This window comes from Stomoxys calcitrans, chromosome 4 (assembly GCF_963082655.1).
Source record: "Stomoxys calcitrans chromosome 4, idStoCalc2.1, whole genome shotgun sequence".
Classification (NCBI taxonomy): Eukaryota; Metazoa; Arthropoda; class Insecta; order Diptera; family Muscidae; genus Stomoxys; species Stomoxys calcitrans.
Window position 1 is genome coordinate 156,585,782 of NC_081555.1, and position 26,261 is coordinate 156,612,042.

General features: G+C 39.0%; 1 protein-coding gene across 4 annotated transcripts in view; it reads left to right on the forward strand.

Annotated features, from left to right (window-relative positions):
- The first annotated feature begins 643 nt into the window (after positions 1 to 643).
- The window catches only part of LOC106081738 (cytosolic purine 5'-nucleotidase), a 158,950-nt gene continuing 133,332 nt past the window's right edge, over positions 644 to 26,261 (forward strand). Inside the window, exons 1-3 of one of the 4 annotated variants that reach the window (XM_013243943.2) lie at positions 3,150 to 3,284; positions 3,408 to 3,625; positions 3,802 to 3,914. In XM_013243943.2, coding sequence (XP_013099397.2) covers positions 3,266 to 3,284; positions 3,408 to 3,625; positions 3,802 to 3,914 — 350 coding nt within the window. In that variant the 5' untranslated portion in view covers positions 3,150 to 3,265. Of the gene's footprint in view, positions 1,235 to 3,147; positions 3,626 to 3,801; positions 3,915 to 20,804; positions 21,015 to 26,261 lie in introns of those variants that run through there. The other 3 variants (XM_013243957.2, XM_013243926.2, XM_013243961.2) reach the window with 3 other exon arrangements.

Genomic DNA, 26,261 nt, shown 5'->3' on the forward strand with positions numbered 1-26,261 from the left:
ATTTCGTTTCAATCCCATACTCTCATGATTTGTCAATATGCCCGTTTGGGGATCTCTTGGGGCGGCCTCACATATTTAGGCCTTATATTTATTGTAAGATTCTTACTCTTCTTCCAAATACCTTTTATTTAAGTATCATGTTGTCATTATTGGCCGGTATATCCGTTTAGTGGATTCAAAGCTTATTCAAAGTTTGCGATGCCCTTCTGACATAACCCTTTTTGTTCTTGCACATATGTGTATGGTATTTCTTCTAATTTCTGTCATACCAACATAATTTCAATACCTTCCTGCATCAAAGCTCTCTAAAAGCTCTTTCCCATATATCGAACAAAATTTTTATTTATCACCAAACTGAAATGTTTTTGTTTATTTTTTTAATGCTTTGTTTTGTCATCGCCATTCGTTCGTTGCTTTGTGCCCAAAAAAGCTTTTGTGCCGGCATTTGTTGGCGTTCAACAACAACACAGAGCAAAACTTCATAACAGAGGGGTAGGGGAGAACGGAGATGATGTAAACAAAACAAACAGAGGCAGTTATGCGCCGGCGCCAGAATTGTCAAAATGGGAAAATGTAAGCAAATTGAGAAAAGTGACAGCAGAGAGGCAAACAGAAACAGAAATTTTAGAAAAACGGCACAAACGCACCAATCGATGAACTAAAGTGAAAAGTGTGCAAGCAAATCAATTGCCTTCCGATAAATTTATCACAAAATTATAGAAAACCCCCAAGAAAATCAGAAAAATCCTGCCATTGGAAAGCAAACCAAAATTGAAAAAAAAAGTGTTAAAAAATCAATCGCACGGCAAACAAAAGCAATAATTGTTAGTGAATTTTGGTGTTAAGAAATCAAACAAACAAAAACTCTGTCTGCCAAAAGGCCCTTAGAGCCCTACAATTAGCAATCTACATTGATTTTACCCTACCTCTGAAAAAGGCAAAATATTTCTTAAACATTTCGCGAATTCTTTTAAATTGTGTATGCATTGTTTAAATATTTGTCGGTCTTTAAATCGTCTTTTTCTTTAAATTCGTCTTTAAATTCTGCCCAAAGTCGCAATTACGCAAGTAACGGTCACACGCCACCTTGCTGCCGGTCTTCTCGGTTCGTTTCGCCTCGACCACACTTCCAGATTTGTCACCATCGTACACGGGTAGACCAACAGCCACCATTGCAGTCCTTTTGTGTCGCAGTCTGAGATTTTTTCGTTGGAGAAAGACAACAACGTTAAAGGTATTAGTCATCGCCGTCATCAATGACGTCGTCGTCGTCTTCGTTGTCATCACTACCCCACCAGACAGGCTCCCCCACACACACACAAACCAACACACACGCACTCGTATACATACAATCGTCCTCATTTAGCCTTACCAAAGACGAGAAATATGTTCTACATACATAAATCTCGTCGCAATTTTTTTATTGCTTTACCTGCCGCCACTCCGCTGCAGACAGACATCTTTTGGTGTTTGTTTTTCTCCTTCTCCTTTTTGTGCGAATATTTGGTTCTGCTTGCTTTCTTAGTTTTTGCATGTTTCTTTGCTTGTTTGTTTTCTTTTACTATTGCGTTCTTCACTGTTGGTAATAATTTTGTCACGTGTCTTGAATATCATTATTAATTCTTTGCACAGTGGAATGGAATTTGTTGCGAGGGATTGTGGCATTTTAGAAATATGTACACTGAAATACAGTGAAATTTTGTGACCAATATGCTGGGGGTCTACCCCTGTCCCAAAGCACCCTACAAACAGCAATTATTTACTGACCATCGAAATATGGATCTCAATCAAAGATATTTGGGAGTATCTGATATCCAAATGTGGGACCATGTATTTGGGGCACCGCCCCTTCCCCATAACACCTCCCAAAGAATACAAATTTACCGATCATGGCAATATGTGACTCAAATGAAAGGTAATTGAGATTAAAATCGAATTTGATACCAATTTTGGGGCTAAGTATTTGGGGGACGCTTCACTCTCCTCTTAAACAAATGGCAATATGGGATTGAAGTAAATGGTATTTGAAAGTAGAGCACGATGTTTATATTTTTTCAGGGCCAAGTGTCCGAGGAAGTACCTCAACCCCGAAAACACCTCTAAATCGGACAAACATATTTATCTATCATGGCAATATGAGGCTCAAATCAGAAGTATTTATTTGGGAAATCCCCATGGGAATATCGGGCTCAACTGAAGTATTTTAAGAGTGGAATACATAAATATCGAAAATTCAATGACCCTAAACCCTTCGATCGAATTCGTATACTAGTTTAGCATGGTAGTTTACTAAAAGCTCTTTATTTGTCGAAAATTAATTTGCAAAGGATAGTTGTGTTCCATATAAAATGAAGGAAGGCGCGGCGGAGCGGGTCCTCTCCAGCTAGTCTCTTATATACCGTATAACACTTTCTTCGCTTTCTTTTGAGGTTATATTAAAGAAAATTTTGTCCTTTGGTAGTTTTGTTCAACTGACCTAATATGACATCATACTGACTTGGAAAATTCCACCTTTGGATTGACCTTTGTACAGTGTTATTAGGGGACCGGTATATTGAACATAGTCTTTTCTGCTTCCCCTATTTCGCGTTGCCAATAAAAGCACAAACTTAATACACTATGTCACAGCAATGGAGAATTTAATTCAATTAAAAATTTCCCAGCTTAAGCTAATTCCATCACAGTTTTGGTGGGTATCTCTCTTTGTCTATTCGGCTGAACACTTGTGAGTTATTTATTGAGTATACATTTTTCCATAGCATACTTTTAGGCTTCTCAAAAAATCAATTCCATTATATTATGGACTATTTAAATTTCTATAGCTAGCGGTAAATTGCTTATGGCTTATACCAAAAAAAAACCCAATCAATTAAGCCAACAAACGTGCATAAGACTTTCCAGTACATTCATTATTATACAATAACAAATCACCTGTTGGAAGTAGTCCGTCCGTCTCTCTACGAATGGAGGCCAAATGTAGATATATTCTGTTTTATGTTCCTTATCTTTCTTTAGCTTTTGTTTGCTTTGTACAACCTACGCTAACTAAACATTTGTAGTTTGTTTTTGTTTGTTCTTTTTATTCTGTTCTGTTCTGCTTTTCTGCTTACCACATCATAACCGATGACAATACGGGAAAAACCATTGGCATGCAACACTCAACTTTTAACCATCCATCAACCTTGACACGCTCCTCTTTGGCAATCAATCATCACGAACGCAATTTCTTTAATGTACTATTCGCATATCTTCTACTTTTAATAAAATGGCTGTGCAACTTAATGGTAATCTTGTGATGTTGTTGTCTAAATCCCAACTATTTCGTATCACCACAAATCCTTTGTTGTTGTCATTGCACCAATTGAAATTAAAAAACTGCTGCTCTTGTTATTGTTGTTGCTGTCCAGCCTATGCCAATGCAAGTGAACTAAAACGCAAGCTTTTCCCTAGAAGTAAGATCTCCTACTCCTCCTACGTCACCTCTGTCATAGTCACGGAAAAGAATCAGAGCAGCACCACCAACACCACCAAAACCACCGTCACCAACATCTGCACCACTGCCACGAAATCTGGTTGTGCTCTAGATATCATGTCGCAAAAACGTTTCTTTCACGAAGGAAATATCGTAAGTAATGTAGATGTTAGAGTTTTTGCTAGGAGCAAAAAAAAAAGACAATATTTTTTATTTTATTTTTATAATCCCAATATTTAAATGAGAATGCATTTTAATTTTTTTCTTTTGCTTTTGTGTTTTTTTCTCTCTCTCTCTCTCTCTCTCTCCCTCTCTCGTTTCTTTTCTAGTTCAACTATTCAATGCAGGAACCATCATTTGAATGCCTTACACCCACCTCGCCCAATGGTGGGGGTCTGTGCGACATACCAGCCAAAAAGTATTATCGTAAAGCCGCCCACAGGTGAGTGCAGACAGAAATAGACATAAATGTTGATTGGCTCAATGAAAAAATTAATTGACCATACTGTACAAAACAGTTGGGAATGAGTAGGCCATACGGAAATTCGAGCAATACCATCTAAAAGAAGTTTAGAAAATATATGATAATAGCTGACCCGGGCCCGCTCCGCTGCGCCTTCTTTTACTTTATACGGAACAAAATTTTCCTTGGAATTTGGGGGGTGTTTTGGGGAAGGGGTGAAGCCCTAAATACATGGTCCTACATTTGGATATCAAATTCGTATTCTACTCCCAAATACCTATATTTGAGCCGCATATTGCGATTGTCAGTGAAAAATTGCTGTTTGTGGGGTATTTTGGGAAAGGGGTAGACCCCCAAAATACTTCCTATATGGGTGGTGTTGTGGGGGTGGTTTGGCCCCATAGACACTTTTCCCGAATATTGATATCGTGATTCGTGCTTTACTCCCAAAGACCTTTCATTTGAGCCCCATATTGCTATGGTCGCAAATTTGTCCCCTTGGGGGGATGTTTTTGGGGTAAGGCTGCCCCCAAACACTTGGCCCCATATTTGGATATCAGATTCGAAATCCACACTCAAATACCAGATTTGGATATAGCTGCCATATACATCCTATGTGGGTGGTGTTGTGGGGGTGGTTTGGCCCCATAGACACTTTTCCCGAATATTGATATCGTGATTCGTGTTTTACTCCCAAAGACCTTTCATTTAAGCCCCATATTGCTATGATAGTAAATTTGTTCCCTTGGGGGATGTTTTTGGGGTAAGGCTGCCCCCAAACACTTGGCCCCATATTTGGATATCAGATTCTATCTACACTCAAATACCTTTTATTAAAGCCCCATATTGCCATGGTCAGTAAATAAGTCCAGTTTGGGGGGTGTTTTGGGGAAAGGGTGGACCCCCGGAAACTTTGTCCCACATTTGGATATTAGATTCGTATTCTACTCGCAAATACCTTTCATTTGAGTCCCATATTGCTAAGGTCGGTAAATATGTCCGATTTAGGGGTGTTTTGGGGGTTGGGGTGGTCCCCCTAACACCTGGTCCGACATTTGGATATCAGATACGTTTTCTTATCCAAAATACCTTTCATTTGAGTCCCATATTGTTGTGATTGGTCTTAATATATGTTTGGTAGGTTTTAGGGTGGGGCGCCCCCCTAGGTACCCTAGCCGAAATTTAGATACCAAATTTTTATTTTTAGGATACTATATGAGAGCACACAAAATTTCGCTTAAATCGCACCATTCATCTCCGAGATCCTGCGTTTCTGAAAATTAGGGCAAGGGGGAGGGTCCGCCCCCCCTTCATCTGTAAAATTTCAAGAAAATCGGTTCAGCCGTTTCTGAGTCTATAAGGAACACACAAACAAACAAACACCCTGGAGTCTATATCAGAGACCAGGGAAACTGAAATCCGCAGTGGAAATTGTGCTTGAGTGCTTGAACGGAGCCTTACTGAAGGATTGTCCAGAACAGGTTCCAGGAACCAGAGCTAAATGTACTCAAAAAGCAAAGTAGGAGGCTTTTTTTTATAACGTAAAGAATAAGAGTATGACAGAGGGATGGGACGAATATCATGAAACCCTGATCAGATACAATAAAGAGAAAAGGAGAACAAAGAAGGCGCTCCTAGGCGATATTCTGTCGTAAATTTCAAATCAATGACGCATTTAGGTTGCAAAAAGTACTCTCTAATGACACCCGAACCCAAGGCTGTCTGAGAAAAGAGGATGCATGCTGTTTCTCCACTCCTCCTGTCTTTTTTCTTCATTCGTGTATAACCTCTAATACGAGGTTTCATGTTTCCTTGTTTTTCCCTTTCTCTCTCTAGGGTACCACTATGGGCCAAACTGGCCTCCGAGTGAACTCACCTTTGGTGGGCGACCCATTCAACCTAACCTAACCTACCCAGTCAGCAACTAAATACGGAAGACACCTGAACTGCAGCTATTCACGATGGCAAGGAAGCAATTTTTTATGTTGTTGTGGTTGTAACCTCATATTCATGTGGAGGTAGCGATCCTCGTCAAGCTCCTGTAGGCGAGTAAGCTGGCTCGGTCCAAAGAACCGATCGCCTCAGGAACGGGGTTGCCATTGGTTATTTAAAGCCGCCAATAACTCGCTTTGCCATATCGAGCATCATAGGCACTCAGTATTTGTGCAAGAGCAGGTGCCGGTCGACCTCTCACTGAGACTCTCCTCTCGATACCGCTGATTGTCCGCCACTGCCGTAGCAGCTACTCCATATGGAGCATTCCACTATACGCAACCTGTGGACGTGCCCGGTAGCTTGCCGCTAAGGTACTCGTGATAGCAATGAATGGAGTTGCTCACAGCTATCCCGTGCCGGGAGCAACTTATTATGCCCAACACCAAAGGATAGGGGTATATTCATTTTGTGCTTCCGTTTGCAACACATCGAAATATCCATTTCCGACCCTATAAGGTATATATATTCTTGATCAGCGTAAAAATCTAAGACGCTCTAGCCATGTCCGTCCGTCTGTCTGTGCAAATCACGCTACAGTCTTTAAAAATAAAGATATTGAGTTGAAACTTTACACGGATTCGTTTTTTATCCATAAGCAGGCTAAGTTCGAAGATGGGCAATATCAGACTATATCTTGATATAGTCCCCATATAGACCGATCCGCCGATTTAGGGTCTTAGGGGCATTAAAGCCACATTTATTATCCGATTTTGCTGAAATTTGGGACAGTGAGTTGTGTTAGGCCCTTCAGTATCCAACTTTAATTTGGTCTAGGTCGGGCCAGATATGGATATAGCTGCCATATACACCGATCTCTCGATTTAAGGTCTAGAGCCCATAAAAGGCACATTTATTGTTCAATGTCGCCGAAATTTGGTACAGTGAGTTATGTTAGGCCATTCGACATCTTTCTGCAATATGACCTAGATCGGTCCAGATTTGGATATAGCTGCCATATAGACCGATCCGCCGATTTAGAGTCTTAGGCCCATAAAATGCGCATTTATTGTCCGATTTCGCCGAAATTTGGGAAAGTAAGTTGTGTTGGGCCCTTCGACATCCCTCTTCAATTTGGCCGAGATCGGTTCAGATTTGGATATAGCTGCCATATAGACCGATCTCTCGATTTAAAGTCTTGGCCCCATAAAAGGCGCATTTATAATCCGATTTCGCTTAAATTTGATACAGTGACTTATGTTAGGCTTTTCGATATCCGGGTCGTATATGGTTCACATCGGTCTATATTTGGATATGGCTACCAAAAAGACCAATATTTTGTTCTACAAAATTGAACAATGACCTGTACTCATTAGACCACTCAATATCCTTGCCGAATTTGGTCCAAATCGGACCGTATGTCGATATGGGGGCATTAAATATGCATTTTTCATCGGATTATGAAGAAAGGTGGTTTACATATATACCCGAGGTTGTGGGTATCCAAAGTTCGGCCTGGCCGAACTTAACGCCTTTTTATACCCTTCACCATAGGATGGATGTATACTTATTTCCTCATTCTGTTTGTAACTCCTCGAAATATTGATCTGCGACCCAATAAAGTGTATATTTTTTGAATCCTCTCGACATTCTGATTCGATATAGCCATTCCGTTCGTCTGTCGAAATCATGATAGCGGTCGAACGCGTAAAGCTTCCCGCTTGAAATTTTTCACAGCTACTTAATATCCATGTAGGTCATCGAAGATTGCATATGCGCCATATCTGTTTAGATTTGGATATAGCTCCCATATAAACCGCACATAGCATTCTTTATGACCTGTAACATCTGTGTCAAGTACGGTCTAAATCGGTTTAAAAGCTGATATAGCTCCCATATAAACCGATCTCCAGATTTGACTTCTTCAGCCCCTGGAAGCCACAATTTTTATTCGATTTGGCTGAAATTTTGCGCATGGTATTCTGTTATGACTTCCAACAACTGTGTTCAGTACGGTCCATATCGGTTTATAACCTAATATAGCTACCATATAAACCGATCTGCCGATTCGACTTCTTGAGCACCTGGGAGCCGCAATTTTTGTCCAATTTGGCTGAAATTTTGCACATAGTGTTTTGTTATGACTTTCAACAACTGTGTCAAGTACGGTCCAAATCGGTGTATAGCCTGACATAGCTCCCATATAAACCGATCTCCCGATTTGACGTCTTTAGCCCCTAGAAGCCGAAATTTTCATTCGATTTGGCTGAAATTTTGAACATAGTGTTCTTTTATGATTTCTAACAACTGTGCCAAGTACGGTCCAAATCGGTTTATAACCTGATATAGCTCCCATATAAACCGATCTCCCGATTTGACTTCCTGATCCCCTGGAAGCCGCAATTTTCTTCCAATTTCGCCTAAATTTTGCGCATGGCATTCTGTTATGAATTCTAACAACTGTGTCAAGTACGGTTCAAATCGGTCTATAACCTGATATAGCTACCATATAAACCGGTCGCTCGATTATCTTTGTTCGGTTCCTAGAAGCCCTTGATTTTGCTGGTTTGACAGATGTTTGGTATGGAGAATAAATTTCTGCCCTTTAACATAAATTTTTTGCAGAATCCATTGTGGTGGGTTGCCAAGATTCGACCCGGCCGAACTTGGCACATTTTTACTTGTTAAAGACTGTAGCGTGATTTCTATAGACAAGTCCTAATGGTGTTTAATGCAGGCACCTGCCGCGTTGGCCTTATCCTGCGGGGCTCTTAAACCCGGTTGAACATAATGCGTCCACCAACGCCCCCACACATAGCCTAAGCTATGCATGGGTATCAATTCGAGTTCACGTTGTCTGGACGTGTTCTCCCTTTTGGTTAGGGGCGGAGCACTATCTAAAACTTCTTCCGATCTATGGGTCACATCACCCGGTTGCAATGCAACTCCACATAGTGCTTGCGCTCTACCCGCGATCTGGGTCCAAACCACAGCCACCACGTCACTCTCCACTGGGGCCTCACCATAGTCGGGCTGGAATCGAAATCCCAGGGGCCCCCGACTCCCGTGGTACCAGATTAAGGACACCGGTCAGACCTCGTAGCCGAAGCTACTACCAGTTGAACCCCAAACGCTTCCGGACTGGTCACCTGAAAGATTTCTACAGACAGTTGCATATGCAATTTATTTTGAAATTTGACTCAATCTTTTTATCGAAATAATATCTCATTGGAATGCCACAATCAACACAGACAGTCTAACAAAAAAGTTTACATTTGTCTCAACTTTAACAAAAACTTGCTGCAATAAGGAAAACTACAGCAATTTTAAATTTCTTCACACCATTTGTCGCATGCAATGCTAACAACTAAAAATTTTTGTAACACCCATTCAATTGTTGTAAATTAACACCGCAATTTAGACACACAATCACTTGATAATAAAGCGATTTTCATAGTGATTATTGTCACACACACGCTTACACACACACACATGTATACAATCCATATGCAAACTGTAACGAATCACTGAATTGAAATGCACTCCAATTAACAAATGAGTGATAACTGATGTGTGAGTTTGACTTGGACTATTAGGCTTCAATGAACTACCAATGCAGAATTTTTATGACCACAATCAATAAAGCAAATACCTCGAATTGCTCTACATTCAACGAATGGTGATAATGATGATGATGATGATGATGACGATCATCACTCATCCATGTTGGCATATAACATATTCAGACTCATATTAAATGGAATAAGTAAATAAATAAAATTTCTAAAGTCAAAATTACCATAAACAAAGCAAAAGTGTCTGAAAAATTCTTAGCGTTTTTTTTTTGTTTTTTATTTTTCTGGCTGATAAGACAAAAGCAATCATCGTTTGTTGTCTTCTTCCTCGTTTTGTAGATTTTAGCAAATATTTCCTATTGTTTGCAAATTTTTCATCTTTGAGTTTTTTTCCCAACGCCTTTTCATCGCACAAAGTGCATATGCTTACATATTGTCTACTAAATACACTGGGAAAAGTTTTTTAAGGAATGTAATGAGGATTGGCCTCCAAACAATGGTCTATTGAACGTTTGGGTGAGGCTTTTTTTTATACTTACTAAGGAACGTTTATCAGCATGCGTCATCCTGCTGAGTCTTAGCAATTTTGCAGGGATACCAAACTCATAGGCTACTCATAGGTTAGCATATCCGCCTATGACGCTGAACGGCTGGGTTCGAATCCTGACAGGAACATCAGAAAATTTCATAAGTAACATTTGTGAGGTACTTCGTCATGTAAAAGTTTCTCCCCTAAGAGGTGCCGCTCAGCGGCACGCCTTTTGAATTCGGCTATAAAAAGGAGGTCCCTTATCATTGAGCTTAAAACTGAATCGAACATTCCACTAAGGAACAGGGACAAACTTTTCACATATCAATGAGGGCAGTCCGACAGTCCGATTCAAATTTAAGCTCAATGATAAGGAGCCTCCTTTTTATAGCCGAGTTCGAACGGCGTGCCGCAGTGCGACACCTCTTTGGGGAGAAGTTTTACACGGCATAGTACCTCACAAATGTTGCCAGCGTTAGGAGGGGAAAACCACCGCTGAAATTTTCTTTCTGATGGTCTCGCCAGGATTTGGGTTTAAGGCCCATAAAAACCACATTTATTATCCGATTTCGCCAAAATTTGGGACAGTGAATTGTGTTAGGCCCTGCAATATCTTCCTTCAATTTGGCCCAGATCGGTCCAGATTTAGATATAGCTGCCATATAGACCGATCCGCCGATTTAGGGTCTTAGGCCCATAAAAGTCACATTTATAAACCGATTTTGCTGAAATTTGGGACAGTGAGTCATGTTAGGCCCGATCGGTCCAGATTTGGATATGGCTGCCATATAGACCGATCTCTCGTTTTAAGGTCCTGGTCCGTTAAAAGTCACATTTATTAACCGATTTTGTTGAAATTTGGGATAGTGAGCCATGTTAGGCCCTTAGACATTTTTCTTCAATTTGGCCCAGATTGGTCCAGATTTCGATATAGCTGCCATATATACCGATCCGCCGATTTAGGGTCTTAGGCCCATAAAAGGCACATTTATTAACCGATTTTGCTGAAATTTAGGACAGTGAGTCATGTAAGGCCCGATCGGTCCAGATTTGGATAAAGCTGCCATATAGACCGATCTCTCGTTTTAAGGTTTTGCGCCCATAAAAGGCGCATTTATTGTCGGATTTTGCCAAAATTTGGGACAGTGAGTTGTGTTAGACCCTTACACATTTTTCTTCAATTTCGCCCAGATCGGTCCAGATGTCGATATAGCTGCCATATGGACCGATCCTCCGATTTAGGGTCTTAGGCCCATAAAAGCCACATTTATTATCCGATTTTGCCAAAATTTGGGACAGTGAGTTATGTTAGGCCCTTCGACATCCTTCTTCAATTTGGCCCAGATCGGTCTAGTTTTGGATAGAGCTGCCATATAGACCGATCTCTCTATTTAAGGTCTTGGGCCCATAAAAGGCGTATTTATTGTCCGATTTTGCCAAAATTTGGTACAGTGAGTTGCATTAGGCCCTTCGACATATTTCTTCAATTTGGCCCAGATCGGTTTAGATTTAAGTATAGCTGCCATATAGACCGATCCGCCGATTTAAGGTCTTAAGCCCATAAAAGCCACATTTATTGTCCGATTTCGCCAAAATTTGAGACAGTGAGTTGTGTTAGGCCCTTCGACATCCTTCGTCAATTTGGCTCAGATCGGTCCAGATTTGGATATAGCTGCCATATAGACCGATCCTCCGATTTAGGGTCTTAGGCCCATAAAAGCCACATTTATTATCCGATTTTGATGAAACTTGGGACAGTGAGTTATGAAAGGCTCTTCGACATTTCTCTGCAACTTGGCCCAGATCGGTCCAGATGTCGATATAGCTGCCATATAGACCGATCTCTCGATTTAAGGTTTTGGGTCCAAAAAAGACGCATTTATTGTCCGATTTCACTGAAATTTGGCACAGTGACTTATGTTAAGTTTTTCGACATCCGTGTCGTATATGGTTCAGATCGATTTATTTTTAGATATAGCTACTAAAAAGACAAATATTTTGTTATACATTGAACAATGACTTGTACTTATTAGTATTTGGTCCAAATCGGAACATATTTCGATAAAGCTGCCATGGGGCTTGAGGTATGCATTTTCACCGGATTTTGACGAAAGGTGGTTTTCACAGATACCCGAGGTGGTGGGTATCCATAGTTCGGCCCGGCCTTTTTATTGTCTATTGAGTGCTGAATATTGGGTTTTATGCAGTTCTCTGGTGGGTTACCAAGATTCGGCCAGTTCGGCCAAGCACATTTGTACTTGTTCTATTATAATGTGTCTTTTAGAGTATTTTCAGACTTTCTACGAGCGCGAGCTACTGGCCCAACGACTCAACTCTTATTTCTCTAAGTGTATAAGTGAACTAAATCATATATGAATAAATTGAAAATGCTTTGTGTTTTTCTTTAAAAACAAACTCAACAACAGCAAAAATTTTAAAGATGAATACAATGACATCCAAAGACTTGTCTAAGAGCATCAATTGGATCAATGAACTTCTTTGTATGGCTAAGGTGATTAATAAAAATAACCAAAATATTTTTTTCATCTCATTTTAGGCCTTAGAACAATGAAAACCACCATACAAAATTAAATTTTTGCAAAAATATTTGAAATCTTAAAAAACAAACAACAAATGCGCCATGGTACACGATTTACTCGACCCAAAAACTGCTGTGTGTTTGGCAGGCGCCTAAAAGTCTTGGACAGATAAACTACCTTTGACATACAATTTTAATTTTGGCCGGCTATTTTTAAAGTTTCTCGTTATGTATTTTGTCTAAGCATAACATCAGCCAAGCATGTCAGCGCCATCATTCTCACTGCCACAACTGAAATACTGAAAATATTTTTAGAATTTGTGGCTAAAATTGCAAGATTCATAACTCAATATTCAAGGGTGTGGGAGGTGAAGGTTTTTATACCCTCCACCATAGCTTGGGGGTATACTAATTTGAGTTAATCCGTTTGTAATACATCGAAATATGGTATGTCTGTCGGTCGAAAGCGCGCTAACTTGCGAAGGAATTAAGCTAGGCACTTGAAATTTTGCGCAGATACTTTCTATTAAAATAGGTCGGTTTTAATTGTAAATGAGCCATGCTTTGATATAGCTGCCATATAAACCGACCTTAGAAATTGATTTCTTGAGGGCGCCCTCTAGAGGGCGAAAATCTTATTCGATTCGATTTATTAAGACCTACAGGAAAGTTTTTCAAAAAAACAAGTAAAAAGGCGTTAGGTTCGGCCGGGCCAAACTTTGGATACCCACCTCCTCGGGAATATATGTAAACCACCGTTCATCAAAATCCGTTAAAAATTGCATACCTTACGTCCCATAGCAGTTATATCGAAATATGTTCCGATTTAGACCAAATACTAATAAGTACAAGTCATTGTTCATTTGTGTACATCAAAATTTTGATCCTTTTAGTAGCTATATCTAAAAATACACCGATCTGACCATATACAACATAGATGTCGAAAAACCTAACTAAGTCACTGTCTCAAATTTCAGTGAAATCGGATTATAAATGCGCCTTTTATGGGGCCAAGACTTTAAATCCAGATATCGGTCTATATGGCAGCTATATCCAAATCTGGACTGATTTGGGCCAAGTTTCAGAAAAATTTCGGAGAGCCGGCGAAATCGGACAATAAATGCGCCTTTTATTGCCCCAAAACCTTAGATCAAAAGATCGTTCTATATGACAGCTATATGCAAATCTTGATCGATCTGAGCCAAATTGCAGAAGTATGTCGAGGGGCTTAACTAAACTCAATGCCCCAAATCCCGGAGAAATCGGACAATAAATGCGCATTTTATGTGGCCAAAACCTTAAATCGAAAGATCGGTCTATATGGCAGCTATATTCAAATCTGGACCGATCTGTGCCATAATTTAGAAGTATGTCAAGGAGCTTAACTTAACTTACTGTCCCAAATTTCGGCGACGTCGGGCAATAAATGTGCTTTTTATGGGCCTAAGACCCTAAATCGGCGGATCAGTCTATGTGGCAGCTATATTCAAATCTGAACCGATCTAAGCCAAATTAACGAAGAACATCGAAGGTCTAACACAACTCACTGTCCCAAATTTCAGCTAAATCGGATAATAAATGTGGCTTTAATGGGCCTAAGACCCTAAATCTGAGGATCGGTCTATATGGCAGCTATGTCCAAATCTGGACCGATCTGGGCAAAATTAACGAAGGATGTTCGAGGGCCTAACACAACTCTCTGTCTCAAATTTCAGTAAAATCGGATAATAAATGTGGCTTTTATGGGCCTAAGACCCTAAATCGTCCGATCGGTCTATATAGCCCTATCAAATATAGTCCTATATAGCCCATCTTTGAACTTAACCTGCTTATGGACAAAAAAGAATCTGTGCAAAATTTCAGCTCAATATCTCTGTTTTTAAAGACTGTAGTCGTCTTAGATTTTACGCAGATACTTTATAGGGTCGGAAATGGACCCACCACCAAAGGATGGATAAGGATAAAGGATAAAAACACATAAAATTCTAAAAAATGCATGAAATCTTTATTTGAATCGATAGTACGGTCCATATAATTTAATGTTTGAAGATTATTTCATGCAAATGTTGACCGTGACTGCGCCTCAAATGGTCCACCCTCTTAGTTCAACTTTGGAATACTCTTTCCAACATTTCGGCCAGTATCTCACGAATAAATGATTCAATGTGGTCTTCCAATGCACGAATTGAAGTGGGCTTGTCTGTATAGACATGACCTTTAACATTGTCCCACAAAAAATAGTCTAGAGACGTCAAATCGCACGATCTAGGTGGCCAATTGACCGGTCCCAAACGTGAAATAAAATATTCATCAAAATCGCCTCCCAACAAGTCAATTGTTACGCGTGATGTGTGACATGTGGCACCATCTTGTTGAAACCACATGTCATGCAAGTCAAGCTCTTGCATTTTGGGCAAAAAAAGGTTGGACAACCTCTCACGGTAGCGCTAACCGTTCACAGTTACGTTACGATTCGCATCGTCTTTGAAGAAGTACGGTCCAATGATGCCACTAGCCCATAAACCGCACCAAACTGTGACTTAATCTGTATGCATTGATATCTCTAGCAATGCTTCTGGCTGATCTTCCTTGAACATATTAAGCATCAGCACATCTCTTAGGTGTTCTTTGCTTTGAAGCTTATATCAGCGATCCAATACCTTACAGTAGTTTACAAAGCCTTCGTTATCAGCTATGATCTAAGCCTGCACATCCTTGGTAATCATTTCCGTCAAAGCCTTCTCAATGTCATTCTCCGCTTTGATTGTCCGATTTTGCCAAAATTGGGTACAGTGAGTTGTGTTAGGCCCCTCGACATCTTTCTGCAATATGGCTTTGATCGGTCCAGATTTGGATATAGCTGCTATATAGACCGACCTCTCCATTTAAAGTTTTGGGTCCATAAAAGACGCATTTATTGTCCGATTTCGATGAAATTTGATACATATACATGAAATTTGGAACATATTTCGATGTAGCTGCTATGGGGCATATGGGTATGCATTTTCACCGGATTTTGACGAAAGGTGTTTAACATATATACTCGAGGTGGTGGATATCCAAAGTTAGGCCCGGCCGAACTTAACGACTTTTTACTTGTTTCTTTTTATACCCTCCATCATAGGATGGGGATATACTAATTTCGTCATTATGTTTGTGACTCCTCGAAATATTCGTCTCAGACCCTATAAAGTATATATATTCTTGATCGTTATGACATTTTATGTTGATCTAGCCATGTCCCTCCGTCCGTTAGTCCGTCTGTACGTCCGTCTGTCTGTCGAAAGCACGCTAACTTTCGAAGAAGTAAAGCTAGCCACTTGAAATTTTGCACAAATACTTTTTATTAGTGTAGGTCGGTTGGGATTGTAAATGGGCCAAATCGGTCCATGTTTTGATATAGCTGCCGTATAAACCGATCTTGGGTATTGACTTTTTGAGCCTCTAGAGGGCGCAATCCTCGTTCAATTTGACTAAAATTTTGCACGTAGTATTTTGATATCACTTCAAACAACTACGCTAAGTATGCTTTAAATCGGTCCATGTTTTGACATACCTGCCATATAAACCGATCTGGGGCCTTGACTTATTGAGCCTCTAGAGGGCGCAATCCTCGTTCGATTTGACTGAAATTTTGCACGTAGTATTTAGGTATCACTTCCAACAACTGTGCCTGATTGATGATGTGCATGATTCAAATCGGTTCATAATCTGGTATTGCTGTCATATAAACCGATCTTGAATCTTGACTTCTTGAACCAATAGATCGCGCAATTCTCATCCGATTTGACTGAAATTTTGCATGAGATGTTTCGTCATGACTTTCAACAACTACTCCAAGTAAGGAAGAAATCGATGCATAACCTGATATAGCTGTCATATAAACCGATCTTGAATCTTGACTTCTTGAGCCACTAGAGGACGTAATTCTAATCCAATTTGACTGAAATTTTGCATGAGAGATTTCGTTATGACTTTCAACAACCATGCCACGTATGGTTCAAATCGATGCATAACCTGATATAGCTGTCATATAAACCGATCTTGAATCTAGACTTCTTGAGCCTCTAGAGAGCTCACATTCTATCCGATTTCGCTGAAATTTTGCACGACGTGTTTCGTTATGACTTTCATTAACCATGCCAAGTTTGGTAGAATTCGGTCCATAACCTGATATAGCTGCCATATAAACCGATCTGGGATCTTGACTTCTTGAGCCTCTAGAGGACGCATTTATTATCTGATTTGGGTAAAATTTTGTACAACGGCTTCTCTCATGACCTTCAACATACGTGTCAAATATGGTCTGAATCGGTATATAGCCTATTATAGCTCCCCTATAAAACGATCTCCCTATTTTACTTTATGAGCCCCTAAAAGGCGCAGTTCTTATTTGATTTGGCTGAAATTTTACACAATGACTTCTACTACGGTCTCCAACATTCATTACATTATGGTGCGAATTGGACCATAACTTGGTATAGCTCCAATAGCATAGCAATTCTTTTCTTTTATCCTTTCCTTTGTTTGCCTTAAAAGAGACACCGGGAAACGAACTCGACAAATGCGATCCATGATGAAGGGTATATAAGATTCGGCCCGGCCGAACTTAGCACGCTTTTACTTGTTAAAACGCTTTTAATAAATTTTTCACAAATATTTTTTTTAAGCATGAGCCACAAATTGACGCGCAAGTTTAACTTGGTGATGTGAAAACCAAACTATAGACGATAGTATCGATAGGTACTATGCTATCGATAGTTCTCCACCTCTAATTCAAAGAACCTATTCCTTGCGATCCATGGTGCAGAATATGTAAGATTCTCCTCGGCCCAACTTAAAGCGCTTTTACTTCTTTTAACTCTTCTAAATATTCCCCTTCAATCTCTGAAATATTCGTCTACTACCCCTAGTTATTGTGCCTTGATAAAGTATTCCAGCTTGCCAGAGTCACTCACAACTAGCAACAGGTAGTTAGTCTGTGTTGTAAATATTTATTTAAAATATATAATTGCTGATAAGCAAAGTTAAGATTGAGATTAGAGAACACACTCAGACATACAGACATACCGACAAACATTCAACTATACTCATTATAAATATTTACTTAAGTTCATTAAGCGATGGTGTTGTAGGTAGTGAAATGGAATTGCCGGGCATCCATGAATGTCGTCTATTTTTAAACAATGTTCATATCTCTATATTTTGTGTTTGAAAATTGAAAAGCTCATTACGGTTATGGCAGAGCAAAAGCCAGTCAGCCAGACATCAGCACGGAAGGTATCTATTAGCAGCCATAAGATAATTGATAAAATTCACTGAACTTGAAATGTATGCTAAAAATAGATGCGAAATGAATTACCCACACACACACACGCACGCACATGGGTACATAAGTGAAATGATAACAAATGTATAGTTTAATTAGGGGACTATACAAGCCAGGGCAAAGTTCAGTTCAATATACACCTAATTTATGATTGATGATGCAAGAAAAATGGAAGGAAATGAAAAACCGAGGACGTTCCCCTGGGTAGGGAAAAAAATTTCGCCATGGCAAAAACCATTCTTTTAAAATCCCATATTCGAACTATAACTCTGATAGACAATATGGAATACAAAACAAAGAAAACTAATAGAATGTTAAGGCTTTTCATGAACCGGCATTTACCACAAGCCACCGGAATTTTGGAACAATTTTGTGGATCAATTAAATTGCCCATGAACATTCTATTGAGGAACAGGGGCAAATTCATAGGGAGATCGGTTTAAATGGGAGCTTTATCAGTCTATTGACCGATTCAGATCATATTTGACACGTATGTTGAAAGACATGGGAAAAGCCGTTCAGCTAAATCGGGTATTCATGGCGCCGACTAGAGGCTCATGAAGTCAATATCCCAGATCGGTTTATATGACAGCTATAATAGGTTATGAACAGATTAACACTGTTGTAGGAAAACTTAGCAAAACACCTCATGCAAAATTGCAACCAAATCGGATAAGAATTGCGACCTCTTATGGCTCAAGAAGTCAAATTTAAAGATCGGTTTATGTGGCAGGTATATCAGGTTACGGACCAATTTGAACCGTACTTAGCCCAGTTATAGGAAGTTAAAACGAAACGCGTCGTTCAAAATCTCAGCCAAATCGGATCGGAATTGCGCTCTCTACAGGCCTAAGAATTCATGGCCCCAGATCGGTTTATATGACCGCCATATCAGTTTATGCACCGATTTCAACCATACTAAGCACAGTTGTTGAAAGTCATAATAAAACAGCTTATGCCAAATCGGATAAGAATTGCGCTCTCTAGTGGCTCAAGAAGTCAAGATCTCAGATCGGTTTATATGGCAGCTATATAAAAACATGGACCGATATGACCCATTTTCAATTCCAACCGACCTACACTTAAAAGAAATATTTTTGCTAAATTTCCAGCGGCTAGCTTTACTCCTTGAAAGTTAGCGATGGACGGACGGACATGGCTAGTTCGACTTGAAATGTCACGACGATCAAGAATATATTGGGTTGCCCAAAAAGTAATTGCGGATTTTTTAAAAGAAAGTAAATTCATTTTTAATAAAACTTGGAATGAACTTTAATCAAATATACTTTTTTACACTTTTTTTCTAAAGCAAGCTAAAAGTAACAGCTGATAACTGACAGAAGAAAGAATGCAATTACAGAGTCACAAGCTGTGAAAAAATTTGTCAACGCCGACTATATGAAAAATCCGCAATTACTTTTTGGGCAACCCAATATTTACTTATTGGGGTCTTCGACGCATATTTCGAGGTGTAACAAACAAAATGACGAAATTAGTATACCCTCATCCTATACCCCCGTATCAAATGCTGCGATTATCGAAAGTTTGTCAGCTCAAGCTCAGAAGAATTTGAGGGTGGTACCCTCCCCTATACAAATACTTGTCCACAAATTCAAATGACACTTTTATACTCTATTCCCAAACACCATACATGAGTTCCGTATTATCCGTTCGGTGAGTTTTTTGGGGATGGTTCCTGCCCACTAGTTATTTGAATATCAGACTCATGTTTTAGGGCTACAAAGAGGGCTCAAACACACATGCGCTTAAAGATTGAGCTGAAAATCGGTAGGTAGGTTAAAATCGAATATGGGATACATCGGGCTATATCTTGATGTCGCTTCCATATCTCATAAATAGCATACATTTTCTCCAATTTCAATAAAATTTGGACCAGTTAATTGTACTGCCTATCAAGACATTTTTGTCGAATATGGTCCAGACTGGGCTAAGTTTGTATATAGATACCATACCATATCGATCTCTCGATGTAGGTCTTTAGGCCAATAATAACTACATTTATTACTCAATTTTGTGCAGTGAGTTTTGTTTAACTTCTGTATATCCATGCAGAGTATGTTATAGACCGGACTATACATTTATGGCTATAACTGCCATATAGACCGATCTTCGATTAGGCTTCTTGAGCTCAAAAAAGGCATATCTTTTAAACGCCGTTTGTAAAATTGGACGTCCCCTATCATCAAGCTAAAGAGTAGAGGAAATTGGCAATTTTTAAAGTTACTTTTTTGGTTTGTTCGGCTCGAGATAAGGAAAACAATAGTTAAAAAACCGATGTTATTGTTTTTGAAAATGGTTTTATTATTGAAAAATCCAATATCTCGAAAACTACCGTTTTTCTTCCTCAGGGTATTTCAATTATTCTTAACAATTTCAAACGACTTTCTTCTAACAAAGTAAAACTTAAAAGTTCCACACTCAATATATATTATCACTTTGGGCCCACTGTCTTAACATTTACCCACACTTATTATTTGGCTTATGCATTTGCTACATGAATAGAAAATAAAAATCAAAGGCGTTTGAGAAGTGTCTTTAAGTGTAGGCAGGCAAGCAACATTAACGACGTCACACAGAGTAGAATGTGTTACGCACTCACCTTGGACTCTTTGTGGGGCTGGATGCATTACTCTACATGTAATGCCAAAAAAATAAATAAAGCAAAAAAAAACAAAAACAAAAGCCATACAAACACACATACATATCTTCAGAAACCCCATTCTCTCCACCACCACCCAAGCAAACAACCCAACCAACCACCCAACCATCCACTTTGGCTTGACTCAGTAAAGTTGCTGCCGCTGCTATTACGTAGTGTTTGAGCTTCAAGTGCTCGCTCTCACTCTCTATGGCTGCTCCCTGGCTCTCGATTGTTCGAATACTTGGCATTATTTCGTAGACTTTTTGTTATTGTTTTCCTTTTTTTTATGAAGCGCGATCAGTTGTGCGGCGTACGTTGACCATACATGATCATCATAGAAACGACGAATTTATAAACACATATTGTATATACATATACTGCTCTCTTGCTGACTTTTTTTAATGTTTATTGAAGAAACTAAAGAAAAAATCTAAACAAAATAAAAAGGAGAAAAAAATCAACAACAAATAAAAGTGTGTCAGTGGCATTCCCCCCAAAACAAATTACATTCGGGTACATATATATATATATATACACCTACATAGAATTAGTTATAAAGTGTTAGATACCTACATATGTATGTATGTATATATGCAGTGAGCAGTTCATAGCTAAGCTCTTCCAATATGTACGTACCTACATATGTTTCAATTCACTCAATCACATTTTGCGGAAATCGGCAACAAATTCCAATGAATCCGTTACGTTAATTTTTTTTATCACCCTCCTCCCCAAAACCATAAAGATAACAGCCACAACACCATAGTGTGGGGAAAAAAATACCCCTACCATATGAGCACGAAATTTTAATACGTATGAAGAGCTTCTGTTGCTGTTGCTATAGTTGTTGTTGTTGTTATTATTACTTTTGCTATTGTTGTTAAGTAGAGTGTTTTAAAGTGCCGCATAAGGGATATGGGAGAGTCTAACATACTCATACTCTCCTCCCACCATTTAATAGTCATACGGTGGTAATGAAAATTCTTTGCGTTCCAAATAAAGTGCCAAAAACACAATAATGAAAGAAAAAAAATAAAATTGTCTTTGTTCTTAAACGAGGTGGCTTCCAAAAAAAATTAAAATTTTTTGTTGTTTTCCATTAAAAAAAAAAAAATAATAAAATAAAAATGTAGTGCTTGAAAGTGCTTTCTTATGTGCTTTAAAGTATTTTTTGTTGTTGTTACTTTTTACCCAAAAAAAATTCCACACAATTTAAAGAAACAAAAGCCATGTATGTACATATTTGATTTGTTGTGCAAACAAACCAAATTTTTAGCCTACACCCATACTCATCGGATCTTGACGGCGACAACTGGTTATGGTTAAACAAAATTGTGTGAATAAAATATTATCAAAAATTCATATACACCACGTCATTTATTGCGAAAGCTATGACTATTTTCATAAGTGAAGTGAAAAGCAATGACCGTTGCAATGCAGTTGAATGTGTAGCGAATACTAGGGTGTACAATTACAAGAAATTTCCAAAATTACACGTTTGAAAGCAATTTATAAAAAAATTGCACATATTTTGGTTCGATGATTCAGGGTTCACAGCGTACATTCGTCCAAACTGATAGAGTGAATGTTTTGTTACTATGTACATGAAATCAAATATTTATAGACATGAGTATTTGAGAAGTTAAGGAAGACCTAAGACCTGCGAAATCGCCTATATAATGTCCTACACCCCTTGAATGTATCTACTACTACAACTTAAGGAATACAGTAGACAATGGATATAAGAAAGTTCAAAATAAGTAAAAGCGTGTCGAATCTTGGGAACCCACCACCATGGATACTACCAAAATATGGGAGCTATATCTAGTTAAGGACCGAATTGGACCGTACTTGGAGCAGTTGTTAAGAGTCATAACAGAACACTATATGCAAAATTTCAGCCAAATCGCGGCTTGTAAGAGCTCAAGAAATCAAATTGGGAGATCGGTTTATATGGGAGCTATATCATGTTCTTGACCGATTTGCATCGTACTTAGTACAGTTATTGGGAGTCAGAACAGAACACCATATATACAATTTCAACGAAATTGGACAACATTTGAGGCTTTCAGAGGCTCAAGAAGTCAAATCGGTATATCGGTTTATAAAGGAGCTATATCTGGTTATAGATCGATTTGTAAGGGCTCAAGGATTCAAATCAGGAGATCGTTTTATATTGGAGCTATATCAAGTTATCGGCCAATTCAGACCGTAGTTGCCACAGTTGTTGGAAGTCATAACATAACATTATATGCAAAATTTCAGATTAATCGGACAAAAATTACGGCTTCCAGGGGTTCAAGAAGTCAAATCGGGAAATCGGTTTATAGGGGAGCTATATCAAGTTCTTCACCGATTTGGACCGTACTTTCCACAGTTGTTGGAAGTCATAATAGATTATCATATGCAAAATTTCAGCTAAATCGGACAAAAATTGCGGCTTGCAGGGGCCCAAGAAGTCAAATCGGGAGATTGGTTTATATGGGAGCTATATCAGGTTCATGACCGATTTGAACCGTTCTTCGCACAGTTATTGAAAGTAATAACGGAACATTATGTGCAAAATTTCAACCAAATCGGACAAAAATTGTGGCTTCCATAGGCTCAAGAAATCAAATCGGGAGATCGATGTATATGGGAGCTATATCAGGTTCTTGACCGATGTGCACCGTTCTTGGCACAGTTGTTGGAAGTTATCATGTATAAAATTTCAGCCAAATCCGACAAAATTGTGGCTTCCATGGGCTCAAAAAGTGAAATCGGGAGATCGGTTTATATGGGAGCTATATCCAAATCTGAACCGATATGGCCCATTTGCAATCCCCAACGACCTACGTCAATAGAAAGTATCTGCACAAAATTTCTAGCGGCTAGCTCTACGCGTTCGACCGCCATCGGGATTTCGACAGAGGGACGGACGGACGGACGGACATGCCTAGATCGACTCAGGACGTCCAGACGGTCAAGAATATGTATATATATATATACTTTATGGGGTCTTAGACGAATATTTCGTGGTGTTACAAACGGAATGATTAGATACCTCCATCCTATGATGGATGGATCCGTCCGTCCGTCTGTCTGTCGGAAGTACGCTAACTTTCGACAGAGTAAAGCTAGCCGCTTGAAATTTTGCACAAATACTTTTTATTGGTGAAGGTCGGTTGGGATTGCAAATGGGCCATATCGGTCCATGTTTTAATATCGCTGCCATATAAACCGATCTTGGATCTTGACTTCTTGAGCCACTAACTGACTTCTTGAGCCGATTTGACTGAAATTTTGCTTGAGGTGTTTTATTATGACTTCCAACAACTGGGCTGAGTATGGTTGAAATCGGTCCATAACCTGATATAGCTGTCATATAAAACTATCTAGTATTTTTACTTCTTGAGTGTCTAGAGGGCGCAATTTCTATCCGATTTGGCTGAAATTTTGCACGACGTGTTAAGTCATGACTTCCAACAACTGTGCTAAGTATGGTATAAATCGGTCTATAACCGGATATAGCTGCCATATAAACCAATCTTGAATCTTGACTTCTTGAGCCACTAGATGACGTAATTCGTAACTGATTTGGCTGAAACTTTAGATGAGGTGTTTTGTTATGACTTCTAACAATTGTGTTAAGTCGGTTGACTTCTTGGGCCACTAGAGGGCGTTATTCTTAATCGATTTGGATGAAACTTTAGATGAAGTTTTTTTTTAATGACATCTAACTATTGTGTTAAATATGGTTCAAATCAGTCCATAACCTGATATAGCTGATATTTAAACCGATTTGGGATCTTGACTTCTTGAGCCTCTAGAGGGCATAATTATTATCCGATTTTGCTTAAATTTTGTACAACTACTTCTCCCATGATTTTCAATATACGTGTCAAATATGTTCCGAAGCGGTTTATAGACTGATATAAACCGATCTCTCCATATAAACCGATCTCTCTATTTTACTTCTTGAGCCCTTAAAGTGTTCAATTCTTACTCGATTTGGCTAAAATGTTACACAATGACTTCTGGATCCAAAATTCAATTCAATTATGGTCTGAATCGGACCATAACTTGATATAGCTCCAATATTAAATCATTTCTTTTCTTTTGTCCTTTATTTGCCTAAAAAATGATATCGGGAAAAGAACTCGACAAATGCGTTCTATGGTGGAGGGTATATAAGATTCGGCCCGGCCGAACGCTTTTACTAGTTATTATATGTGTTGTATCCTCTTTGCTTTTACAATGAGAAAAACCACTTGACAATAGAACGTTGCCGAAATGTAAATGAAGTTCGTGTTATTGTCCTATTAGTCACATATTTCCAAGTGGAGGTTACAAATCTCGTCAAGCTACTAAATGATGAAGTTCATATCGGTCGACAGGAATGATCGCTGTGGGAAAGTGATGGTACTTGGCACCAATAACTCGGCTGTTGTATCAAGCGTCTTAGACACACAGTATTTAAGCAAGAGGTGATGCTGCCCGGCCTCTCACTGGAAGTCGCAGGCCTATATGGCTGATTTTTCGTGACTGCAGTAGCAGCTAGACGGTATTCCCATGAAGCATTCCACTGTCCGTAACCCCTGACGCCGCCCCCGATAGCTCTCAGCTAAGCTCTTATGACAACGATAAACACCACACAGATTGAAGCTCAAATTGCATACTAAAGGGTGATTTTTTTGAGGTTAGGATTTTCATGCATTAGTATTTGACAGATCACGTGGGATTTCAGACATGGTGTCAAAGAGAAAGATGCTCAGTATGCTTTGACATTTCATCATGAATAGACTTACTAACGAGCAACGCTTGCAAATCATTGAATTTTATTACCAAAATCAGTGTTCGGTTCGAAATGTGTTCATTCACCGTAACGTTGCGTCCAACAGCATCTTTGAAAAAATACGGTCCAATGATTCCACCAGCGTACAAACCACACCAAACAGTGCATTTTTCGGGATGCATGGGCAGTTCTTGAACGGCTTCTGGTTGCTCTTCACTCCAAATGCGGCAATTTTGCTTATTTACGTAGCCATTCAACCAGAAATGAGCCTCATCGCTGAACAAAATTTGTCGATTCACTGAAAATGATTTCACTGAAAATGATTCACTGAAAATGATTTGCAAGCGTTGCTCGTTAGTAAGTCTATTCATGATGAAATGTCAAAGCATACTGAGCATCTTTCTCTTTGACACCATGTCTGAAATCCCACGTGATCTGTCAAATACTAATGCATGAAAATCCTAACCTCAAAAAAATTACCCTTTATTTACATCGATTGACAAACATAGACACATATTGTCGTACTTTATTTTGTACGTACACAACATAAGCCCGCGGGGTTCCATATTATGTGCAAAACAGCCTGAGAGTCCCAACACTGCTCTACGAAAATATCTACATGACAACTCACTTTTGTTTGGTATGTTTTTTTTTGTTTTTTATGGAGTTGTTGTCAAACCGTACGTCAAACGCATTCATGCTGTTTACTCAAAATTAAATTGTTCCTATAGAAGATTTTGTGGAATTTTCCGCTTGGGTGCTTGAAGTTTATTTCTGGTATACGCTCTGGTGTTTTGAAAAATGTTTTTTATGGTTGTTTTCTTCTACACGATGTGCTCATATTCGTTACATATAATTGCGTTTTAGATGAGAGATGCGTATTGATTATCTAATGGTCCCATTTATATTTTTGTTTACTCTGTAGCTTACATGATTGGTGTATCTAAATCTAGACCATTATCGTGAGAATTTTTTAACAGAGCCCA